This window comes from Marmota flaviventris, chromosome 11, assembly GCF_047511675.1.
Source record: "Marmota flaviventris isolate mMarFla1 chromosome 11, mMarFla1.hap1, whole genome shotgun sequence".
Lineage (NCBI taxonomy): Eukaryota > Metazoa > Chordata > Mammalia > Rodentia > Sciuridae > Marmota > Marmota flaviventris.
The window spans coordinates 13176022-13188179 of record NC_092508.1 but is presented as its reverse complement, the minus strand read 5'-3'; the positions used below and the strand labels follow the sequence as shown (position 1 = coordinate 13188179).

The 12158-nt window shown below is 36.8% G+C and overlaps 1 protein-coding gene across 3 annotated transcripts in view; it reads right to left on the bottom strand.

Annotated features, from left to right (window-relative positions):
* The window catches only part of Dock10 (dedicator of cytokinesis 10), a 234268-nt gene that overhangs the window by 28704 nt on the left and 193406 nt on the right, over positions 1-12158 (bottom strand). For all 3 annotated transcript variants that reach the window (XM_027942015.3, XM_027942017.3, XM_027942018.2), the window contains exons 30-41: positions 12056-12152; positions 10338-10382; positions 7608-7783; positions 7365-7481; positions 6043-6154; positions 5182-5303; positions 4974-5088; positions 4824-4890; positions 4556-4603; positions 3906-4007; positions 1817-1941; positions 830-942 (exon numbers count right to left, since the gene is read on the bottom strand). In XM_027942015.3, coding sequence (XP_027797816.2) covers positions 830-942; positions 1817-1941; positions 3906-4007; positions 4556-4603; positions 4824-4890; positions 4974-5088; positions 5182-5303; positions 6043-6154; positions 7365-7481; positions 7608-7783; positions 10338-10382; positions 12056-12152 — 1239 coding nt within the window. The remainder of the gene's footprint in view (positions 1-829; positions 943-1816; positions 1942-3905; positions 4008-4555; positions 4604-4823; positions 4891-4973; positions 5089-5181; positions 5304-6042; positions 6155-7364; positions 7482-7607; positions 7784-10337; positions 10383-12055; positions 12153-12158) is intronic.

The following is a 12158-nucleotide window of genomic DNA, read 5'->3' as shown; positions in this document are numbered from 1 at the left end:
AAAGCTACCCTCAGCAACTCAGGTGAGGTGCTAAGCAACTCAGTGAGACTGTGTCTCTAAATAAAATACAAAACAGGGCTGGGGATGTGGCTCAGTGGTTGAGTGGCCCTGAGTTCAATCCCCAGTACCCCTGTCCCCGCCTCCAAAAAGCTTCCATGTTTATCTGTATACAAATCTTTGTGTAGACTTATGATTTTATTTATCCTGGTAATCTAGGAGGAGTATCTGGCATTAGAACAGCTGGTCACACGATAGGTATATGATTAACTTTACAAAACCACTACATTGGTTTTCAAAGTGTCTTTACCATTTGCATTCCCACAATCAGTGAATGACAGTTTCTCTACATCTTTGTCAAAACCTGACTAGGTCAGTCTTTTTAACTTTAGCAATTTAAATAGGTATATAGTAATTTCATTGCATCGAAGATGAACAAATGGCAAATAAGAACACAGAATATGCTCAAAATTAGTAAGTCTTTTTTTTAATCTAGTTGTAAATTTAATACAAAGTATCATTTGTCTCTCCCATTTCCGTTGAAAGAGTAGATAAAGTGCCATTCTCATTTAGCCTAGACTACCTGACAGCAAACTAAGAGAAACTTGAAAGAAAGACTGTTATTGGACAAAAGTCTGGATCACAAGCCAGCATTGACCAGCTTGTGATAAAATCTGAATTTCATAGTTAATATGCTTTCCCCTCACATGTAAATTGATTCATGTAAGGTTAAGTGATTTCATAAATCATCCTAAAAACACGTCCTTGACCTTGAATGACTTCTCTACCTCCTGTTAAATTATTCTGCAGAAAATGCTGTGCGTGTGTTCACCTGATGTACGTGTGTGAAGAGGGACAGCAGGTCGAGGATAGTGAGGCAGACCTCTGTAGCCACGTTGGCTTCTGTGTCCACGTGGTGCACGATGTCTATTTCATTGGAGTTGCCTACAAAATAAAACCGCATATGGAGGTCTAAAACAATTCTTTGTATCTAATGAAGGATTTTCTCCCATTACAATGTATCCAGTGTTTTTTGGTATCTTGATTAATAATTTATTAAATGAAAGTGCTTTTGTTTGTTCATTTTCTTTAATGGCTGAATTAGGAAACAGCAGATGGAGGCTTTAGTTTTTGTGCCCTTTGCATATGTAAGCTGTAGGGTTTCCATCCTTTCTTAGTTCTTTTCTATCGATTCAGCTTCTGACAGGGTCATATTTCTTTGGGAATCGGGCTGTTTTAAGGTTTATGCTTTTGGGCTGACAGATCCACTATTAAGTATGGTCTCAGGGGACAAACAGCCCCCTCAGAAAGGCACACAATTCACAGGTTAAGATTAAGACATACAGATTGAAAAAAGCAATGGTTGGTGCATGCCCATAATCGCTACAGTTGATGTGCCACAAAACACCAGGCCGTTTCTTTCTCACTGACATTGAGTGTGTGCATCTCTGGGTTCAAGATATCATATCTCTTGCTCTACACATGGACAATGTCATCCTCTTCTTCCAGAATCTTCAGTAACAATCTGGTTGAGAGAGGTCCTGCAACCCTCAAAATACCAAAAGTCACTTGTTTCCGGGAAACCTGCCCTGAGCATATCATGTTAAGAGTTTCACTTTCTCCTTTCTTTCCCATAAGGGCACTGCATTTTTTAAAACCATTCCTGGTGCTTCTTTTCTCCAAGTAAAATTTCCAAGGGTGCCACAGATCTTAAAGTGTGGATTCCCTGGCACAACAACATCCCTTCCATTTCTCAAACATTATCATTCCAGAGAACAGTTAGTAACCATCTTGTTCCTATCACTTCTGGTTTACTTACTGGACATGGTGTTGTCTAACATCTGTAAGAGTTTGGGGTTAGAAAGTGCATTTTTGCCTCGAATTATAGGTAAAGTTTGTGATCTGTGCTGCTTATGTCCTTCATGACCAGAGTTGGTGTGCATCCTGAAAAGGAAATGAGAAAGTGGTTAATATTGAGTGGGGATGTTCCATCCAAATATTCCAGATTGAATCAAATATATAAAAAAGAAGTCTTTTTATTAAAAAAATATTAATTAAAAGCCACATGATGAATGTGACTTCTAAATACTTTTGGAGAACTTTATTTAATTCAAAACAGTATTTAGAATGATAATGCATAGAATAACAGATGCTCAATTCTGTTCAAGCACATTCCTTATTATTTTGTAAAATTGTGGGATTCCATGAATGTTGAGTTGGCTACTGGTTGATAAGGAAGGCATAGTGGTGGGCATTAGAAGCCACAATACTATGTAGCTCAGAATCATCGCATTATTTTTAAAGAAGTCAAATGTAAAATCTCCTCTAATAAAACCCTTGTGTTCCTCTGTTTTTATATTTGGAAATTCCTCATGACTTGTCATCTGCTGGGTCACATCCATAGATCGGGGGGAGGGTGCTGATATGTGTCCATTGTGGGGGAGATAGACATCTGAGGGTCCTCTGTGCTTGAAGGGGTAACAGTGCTACAGTGCTATTCCTCCACTGCCCCAGGGCACTTCCAAATGGGAAAATCAGGTGGTGTTTTTGTGGAATTAGGAACACCTCCTGCTTATGACTGTATGATTTGACCAAAGAATAAGCTAATAATGCTTGGTATGTTTGCTGTCACATAAGCTACTCATAAACACTTATATGAGAGAAGCAGACAATGGCAGATGTCCTTAAAACCTATAAAAGAGGCTATGGTTTTCTCTGTCACATTCTTCAAGGCTATTTGATTCTGGCTAAATCAAAGGGTCTGGATGGTTCAAGGTTCAGGAGACCTAACTCTGGCCTTCAGTAGTCCAGGAAACCTGAGTTGTTCCTAAATCTACAAGAAATAATTTGTTCTGTGCCATATGGCTTGAACCTTCATGACTGGTTTCCTCCAGGTCTTGAGTCTACTTTATTCTGAACTTGTAAAGGAGAAGCCCTGGTTTCCAGATAAGGGGCAGCAGGGGGTGGGCTCTGTCCAGCTATTTCAGGAGGAGCCTGAAATCTAGCCCACCAAACATCTATAGATTTGCAGCAGCCTCAAGTGGATTACTATTTTTATTAAGCCTGGAAAGCAATTTTTTACTGTTCTATCAACATTTGCAAACACACCCATTACATTTTTAAAATTTACTTTCTCACCAGAGGGCAATTTAAGGGTCCCCATGGATGGAGGCAAAATTTATTCTATGATTTATTGACTATCTACCAGTCTCACATTTCCTTCTAATACTCTTTCTAAAATATTCATATTATATATTATTATGCCACCTCTGGGAAAAACAAATCAAACTGGGGAAATTTTAGGAAGCAATTCTTATTTATTAGACCTAGAGGAGCTCTAAGGTAGAATTTCAGGGCAAATGTCTCCCATCAGGTATGCTAATGAAGGGTGACTGCAGGTCCTATATGCCAGAAAAAATCTGTCTAATGACTAGGAAGTCTAAGGGGAGTTTATGGGTTCTGAATACTTTCTTATTAGCTTTGACCCTTTAAAAAACAACACTGGTTTTAATAAAATTGCTAAAATATTATAATTGCTGAAAAGAATAGGAAGACATGATCTCAAATTTTGCTTTGTCACTAGGAGATTAACAAGTGTTAAAAGAAGCACTCATTGGAATTGTGTGTATCTTTCAGGTCCAATTAAATTGAAATTCTCATTAAAGCTCATTCTATTCAAGGCATTGTGCTCTAAGTGCACACAAATAAGGCATAATCCTTAGCTCTTTGACTGTATAAGCTAGTGGGCCAGATAAGGTGCTTCTTTATATAAATATACAGAGTAACTTACAGATCTGCATTTGGCCTGAAATATATAGATGTGTGTATCCACACCTCACATAGGCATTCATCCACAAATCTACACAGATATACACACGTGAGTAATTTTAATACCAATGTGATGTTACCATTGTGACAAGAGCCCTGATGTCTGGCAGGAAGGATTGGATCCTTTGAGGGTTCCATTGTTCTGGGTGGACTGCACAAATTTAAACGCAGCAACAATTTTTCTGCAAGAAAAACTGAAGTTTTAATAATAGCTCAACTTTTATAAAACCATGATGACAACTGACAAAGTGATTACTAACAAAATTTGATATGCTTTGAACTAGTGGAAAGTAAAATTTGAGTTTCTTCTGGAAATAGGAAACTGGGGTGCTGTGGATATTTTTTGTCACTCATGAGAAAATGACAACAGCCATAAGCTATTTCAGATTAATTTTTGGTTTTAGTTTATTGGAACTATTTTCCTAAATAGGTATTTTCTAAATTTTACTATGTAATTATAGATTAATTAGTTCAGAAGATACATGAAATAAAGTATCTACTGATAAATGTGTGGGTTCATGATTTTCTCCTTGGAAAACTTTATTCTTAGATGTACTATGAAGAAAGGGAAATCTTCAAACTTGTATGTCTGTTGTGAAGTTAACCTAACAATCCTTATTTGCATTTTATAATTTCTAACATATATTTATAAGTGTAACTTGGCATGTTAATATATGTCATAATATTTTTTCAAAAACCACATTAACCTGATGGGATTTAAAATCATTACCTTATTATATTGCGTTTTCCAAGGTATCTGAAATTTTGAAGACAAACACTGGAAAGAAAAGTTGCATTCTCATTATTCACACTCTTTTATCTATACCTAACTATTCATCTTAGTATACTGAAATAAAAATCTTACATTTTCTCTAAATATTCTATGTAGTATTATTGATAGATAATTTACCATAAAAGTTCTTGGAATAAAGGGTGAGATGGTGAGCTATTTTGAAAGTTCTAGAAGAAAGTGTTATCTAATGAACTTGAAAACTTACTCCAAGATACTGAAGAAGTCAGACACCTCTGGACTGGGTGCTCTCTGCCAATAGGCAATCAGAGTCTCTAGAGGGGAAAGTGCATAGTGTGAAGCTCTTTGCAATAAAAGTTTTCTTTCTTTTAACTTAATTTGAAAGAGTTCTCTTTACCATCTGAAATTGTTTTCATGATGTGAAGAAAGCACATAAGGAGACTCCGGGTTTCTGCTTGATCTAACTTGTCAAATCGAAGAGTGGACCCAATCAAAGACAAGGGTCTTGGAATCTAGGAGTAAAAGAACCAATAAGGATGGAGCACGGGGAAGCCACCTCTGCCTCACAGTTATGGTGGCTGAGAAGTCGGGGAGGGGAGCCTTACCTTTTCACAGTTGTCAGTCTTCTCACTGCTCTTCTCCGCGGTACTTGGGTTGGAGTCGAGACTTGCTAAGGATGCTCTGGAATCAGCATGGTTTACTGTAGAAATAGCTATTGATGAAAATGCTGTAAACATAAGCCACAGCACACGTATGGGAATGAGATGGACGGGTACAAAAAGACAAAGATTAAAAAAAGAAAAGAAAAAGTAAAAGCAAAAAAACCCCCCAAACAAAAACAAAGAACCAAACCACGTTGAGAGATGAGGTGGCTGCTGTGTTGGGAAACAGAGTCTGGATTGGCATTAAAGATATGGAACATTGTAATTCTTATTAAAATGGTTATTGAGAAAAATTTGAACCATTATAAATGGAAAGAAATAAAAGAACGCTTGTTCTTTTGATCTCTTAAAATGCTTTTTAAAGAAATATAGCTCGCGTTTTAAAAATGTTTTAGTAAAAGCTCATAAAGAGAATTTGGGGAAAGGAGCTTTCAACTTTTGACAGTTTATGAAAAATTAAAAATGACATTTCCAAGATAGTTCTTAAAAATAATCTTTGAAGTTGAAGAGCTATTATATTTTAAAAGGGTCTGCAATAAAAACTTAAAGACTTTCCAGAATGAAGTAATTTGATAACAACTGATCAGATTGCTCCTTAAGCCAAGTAAAAATGAACACTTAGTAGAAGTGGAAGTCACTGAATGGTATTCAAAGAAATATGTAAAAAGGTCTTTGATTGTACAAATGCAATATACTTTGTCATAGATACAATGCACATGATTTATGGATTGGGTACAAAGCACAATGATATACAATGTAAGTGTGGATGAGCGTTAAACACAAGTGTTCTCAGGCTTCGAGTACCTGCTATGGAATTTAGAACATCTTTAGAAAACGATGTATCCACAGAGGTTGCGTGTTTCATAGATGTCTGAGTTTGAAATCCTCCATTGGTGCTCAAGTCATCTCTAGACCCCTGTTTTCAAAATACAGAAGAGAGTAATGGTAATTGAGATATTTCCACATTGTCAACCCATATGTATCTTCTCCATTTTACTTCCAGCTAATTTTATTAACTTGATCTTTTAGTTCTAACAAAAGTTTTCTACCAAAGTCGGCAGTGAGAATGAATATGTCAAAAGCATACTCTTAGAGACAATTTAATTTTCTTATGTGTTTTTTTTTAAATTTGGTCAAAACAATGTTTTAGATATGGACAAAATGGCTGAGTAATTATGGGTTATATTATAGATTACATGGCATTATTATTACGGGTTAATTTTCATGTAAGTTGCTATTATTAACAACTAGCTTTTTTCCCCTTTATTTTTACTTATTTATATGTGGTGCTAAGAATCAAACCCAGTGCCTCATACATGCTAGGCAAGAGCTCTACCACTGTGCTACGGCCCCAGCCCACAACAACTAGCTTTTAAATAAGTATTCAAATAAGGTTGTGTTCAGTGGCCTGATGAGACTTGTGCTTTATAACAAATGTTTTTTTATTGTGTAACTTAATCCTCACAAGGATACATAAGGTATGTATTTTATCCTATTTACAAATAGGAAATGGGGGCTCAAAATAGCTGGATAACTTATGGAAGGTCACACTGATAATAACTGGTACTGCTGGGATTTGAACAAGGTTCCCTACCCAAAACTCTTCTCCAGGCCTGTGGCCATCTAAATGGGCATATCCTCCACTGTTACTGGATCCAGCAGTGTGTGTTAACCATCTGGACTTAACCCAGGCAGCGAGTCTCATGTGGGTGGGTGAGAAGTCACAATAATGGTTCAGTGGAGGAAGCACTGTGATGGGCCACTCAGGCTGTCCCTATGGATAAGGCACTTGGCCCCACTGAAGCCAGGAAGAATAAAGACAATGTGGAAGGTAGTGGGGGAAAGGTGTGCACTGAGGACAGACCATGGAGGCAACCCAGGAGCTATAAAAACTGGGGAAAAATGCAAAATGATGCAGAGAACAGAGGAAAAATGCCATGCTGAAGGGATGGACCATGTGGAAGCCTAAAGTGGCCAATCTGGAACAAATGACATGGATGTGATTTCCTTGCATGGACTGTTTAATTGCTAACCTACTCACAGGTGGAACGAAATTATCCATGGTATAAAGAGGAAAAGGACAAATCTCTGTTAATACAGAAATTTGAAATGCTATGCAAACTTACCTGGTTAGATGTATTGACAGTAAAAGGGTACAGGTCCTTCAGGTAAATCCTTGGCATATTGTCCAGAAGCATGCCATACAGGGGCATGTATAAACTTGCTATCTGGGCCTGCTTTCTCTAGGTGAAAAGGTAGCCAGAAGAGATGATTCACATAAAAATCAATAGGCTTGTAGGTCTGATGTGCATTTAATGCAGTGAGCCATTAAATGGTGTTTAGAGAAAGGAGAAAGGAAGACCACTTACTGGTTCTCTGTATCGATCATCAAATGAATGCTTAGCCATTAGATTTTTTAGGACAGCTAAAGCTAAGTGCCTGATATCTTGGTCTTCCTGCAGGGCAAAGCCAACTTCTCGGAGCAGAATCCCGATTAAGAAGTGTTTGCGGCAAAATTCATTCGTGACTGAATATTCAGGCATGTCTTCATTAGGAAAGAAAACAAAATATGTTTTTGAAAATCAAATAGTCACTCTATAATTGCAAAAGATATATCAGACAACTACTTTCATTGCTTGCCACTGGTAGGCGGTATTGGGGAATACAGTCTCACTACAGAGATATGTATTCTATCATCCAGAGGCATTCAGTGAGATAGGGCACGTTCTGTGCCCAGAAACACAAATGCAAACACAAACTAACACACCATGTCAACTGTTACATCTGATTAAAATGGCATGTTTACAGTACTACTGGAGTTACATGAGAAAAAAATATTTTCTATAAGAATCAGGGAATGTAGAAATGGATATGCTGAGGTGGGCCTTTGAGGATGCTTTAGAGTTTGGAAGTACAGGTGGAGGCAGGGGAGGTCAGACAGGAGGTTGGGAGAAGAAGGGGTAGGGTTTTTGTTGGCATAAAATTCTGCAGGCACAGGTATTTGGAGGGCACAGGTATATGAGGTCTAGTTGGCACAGCCACCAAAAGAGACCTGAAAGAAGGGTTGGGGTTAGGTGACTGAGGAACTTAAGTTCAAATCCCTTGGCTGGCATTTAGGTCCCTTTGCCATTTGCATTCCTGTAGGAAAGGTTAACACACTACAGTCTGGCTTGAAGTTCTGTGGCCTGATGAGACCTGCACTCTGTTGACTAACTGAGATAGTGGCAGGGTGTAAATGAATTAGACAAAAGGGGGATGTGGGGTGACAAACCCAACACAAAGAAGGAGGGACAGGAGAGGAGATGGTGCCTGGGCTGGGGCAGTAGGAATTGAGTAGCAGAAGCAAAATCAGGACAAGTCTGCTGAAGGATGTGAGGGGCAAGGAGAGAGGAAAGCCAAAGGGGGCTGCAAAATTATAAGCATGAACTATGAGAAAAGATGTGAAAATTTCCAGTAATAACAGATTTTTTAGAATCATCCATCTCACTTCATAAGTGCAACTATTAATAGTAGTTCCAGCCCCTCCTGTAAGAAAATACGGGGAAAAAAGCTCCTTCATGCTGATATGGATGATAATTTTATGAATATGACCCAAAAGCACAGGGAACAAAAGCCAAAATAAATAGGTGAAACTACATCAAGCTAAAAGGTTTCTCAGAAGCAAAGGAAACAAAGTGAAAAGATAACTATAGATTGTGAGACCACACTTTTGCAAAATATAAGCCTGAGCAGGGGTCAATACAGTAGGAACTCACCCAACCCAAGAGCAAAAGAACAACCCGATTAAAAACTGGGCAGGGGACCCGAACAGGTATTTTCCTAAAGGAGACATAAACAGGAAAGGGAAAACCTGCTCCATCATGCTTTCTTTATCCACTCATGAGTTGATGGACACAGGTTGTCTCCTTTCCCTTGTTGCAGTTAATATGGGAGTGCAGAAGGCTCTTTGGCATACAGATTTTATTTTATTTAGACATATACCCAGTTAGGGGATTGCTAAATCATATAGCAGATTTATTTATTTAGTATCAGGGTACTAGAGATTGTACCCAGAGGTAATTAGCCACTGAGTTACTAAGTTGCTTAGGGCCTAAGGTTAAATCCCTTAGCAGGCATATAGGTCCCTTTGCCATTTGCATTCCAGGCTTTGAACTTGGCATCCTCCTGTCTCAGCCTCCTGAGCTGCTGGGATGACAGGTCTGTGCCACTGGGCCCAGCTTATTTTAAATTTTTTGAGTAATATCTGTGCTGTTATACATAGTGGCTGTACTAATTTACATACCCACCACCTTTTCTCTATGCATTCTCACCAGCACCTACCATCTTTAGTCTTTTTGATATGAAATCAGCATTTTGAAGAAATATCTGCACTCCCATGTTTATCTAAGAGTTCTTCAAGGTAGTCAGGATATGAAAACAACTGAAGTGTCCATGTGTGGATGGGGAGATAAAGAAAATAAAAGGTAGTATTATTCACTCTTTAAAAAAAGGAGGGAATATTCTGTCATGTGTAACAACATGGATGGAGTTGCTAAGTGAACTGAGCCAGACCTGGAAATACACTGCATGATCTCACTTAGATGTGGATTCTTCAAAAGTTGAACTCATTGAAACAGAGGGTAGGAAAGCAGTTACAGGAGGTGGGATTGAGAGAAACAGGATTTTGGTCAAAGGATGTAAACTTTTAGTTGTAAGATAAATTGTGGACATCAAATGTATGGCATGGTGACTACAGTTAATAATAGTGTAGTGTATAATATTATATAAAATAGGTTACATTGAACAAGTATATATGATATACATATGTAAAATATATGAATTTTATTTATAATAACACTACAAAGATTTCTGATGCTTTGGGAAATTCAAAAATATCAACTTCTGGAGAGTAAAATATGAAAGAAATATATTAGTGAGTCATTAAATTATTTGTGACAAGATAAAAGTTCAGTCAATGTTTTGAATATTTTGATTATATGATATTAAATACAAGACTACTTATTAGCACCATGAAAGCTGGAGATTTATGGTATCTCTACTCATCAATATTATTAGACAACTGGATATTGATTAGGTAGGTAGTATAAGCTATTATTTACCTGAGGCGTGTAGCTCTTGAGTTGATTCTGAAGGTGTCAAAGGATCTAAATTTAATACAAATGAACAGAAAGTACATATATATACATATACATATATATATATACATATATATACATATACACTTTCAGTTACACACATATTCATTAACTATGTGTAATTTATAAGTGGAAAATTAAAATATATTTTTTAAAGTTATAACTGAGTCTCTTCAATATTTTTATTTTTCAGGAGGAATACCTTCGGTTGTTAATTGGTTTCCCTAAGGGAAAATGTCTTGAACAGAATTATTTTAGTAGCTCCTACAAAGGTTCTATTTTTCTATAAAATGAAACCAGCCTGTTTTGAAACACACTTTTATGTTCACTGTTTATAATATCAGACCTATCAAGAAATTGTCAGGCCTTTTTCTGAGGTATTAATAATGAACGAATGAAAATAAAATGACCAAATAAGAATTTGGTGCTCCTAAAAATCAACTTAGTTAACCAATAATAACTTGACCCTAACTTGTAAAAAAAATTCAGAACCCTAAAAATATTATGGTCTAAAATATTATTTCTACCCTTTTTTTCTTTGGAAAGTGCTTTATGGGGGTAATATACATGGATTATGTTTAAGATTAAAATGCCACAACTTTTATAGGCTTGATACTATAATTTTCCCTCTAAAATAATGGTGCAAGCTATTGTAGGCTTAAGGAGCCTCTTTACCATCTTTGTTTCTGCTTTCATCATCTCAAGGCTGTTGTGAGTAGTTCATTCACTACTTACATGTAAAGCATTTCAAGTTCCTAAATTATTATAGTATTTTCTTTGCATCTTGGTGTCTAGATGGGTAATTTTCTATCAGAAACCTCCTACAGCTCCCCCAATACACACTTTTTAGTTTTCAAAATAATAAAGAAAAATATTTCCTACAGACTCTTTGTGCTTAAGTGCAGTCAACAGAAGACCCAGGCTCTCCTCCTGAGGCAGGTCTCCCTCTCTGGCCTGGGAGAGTCAAGTGTTTATGATGCTGTGCTCTTTCCTCCCTCCTAACCTTTCCCTCCTGTTCTTCCACTTTTCTTTGTACAATTCTTTGAAGTTCATTTTGACATAATTATATACACATTAATTGAAACTCCTAAATGATATTTTACTCACAAAGTATAACTTTCTTCCTGCAATTATTTTGATATCTCAAAATCAATGGAAAGCTCTCTTTTGGAGCCAGTAAAGTAAAACACAGGAAGATTACAGGTTACAATTCTTTGTTATAATCACCAGGTTTAAAATTGTGTTCATCTTTAGTGAAAATGGACAGACACAAACATTGAGAAACATAGAGTTGTATTCTTTAATATACATATACAATTAACTTCTTTTGAACTTTAATGATCAGATTATCTGGCTCTGAGATTCATGTTACAATTGCAGATAACACTATGATTGAGAAGGTAAGAAAACAATAACTAAAGGCAAAATGAATAAAAGTGTGGGAATTATTAATCAAATGATAATTAAAATTATTATTATTATTAGGTACCAGGGATTGAACTCAGGGGCACTCAGCCACTGAGCCACATCCCAGGCCTATTTTGTATTTTTATTTAGAGTCACCATTGCTGAGGCTGTCTTTGGACTCGAGATCCTTCTGCCTCAGCCACTGGGATTAGAATTGTGTGCCACCAAAACTGGCTAATTAAATTATTAATTAATAAAACTCGGGGAGTTATTACCTGGAATGTTTGCTGATCTTATGGGAAGACACAACGGAATAAAATGCTCATGTTGACATACTTCTTGGAGAAAATCAAATTTATATTGGCACAATGTCTGAAA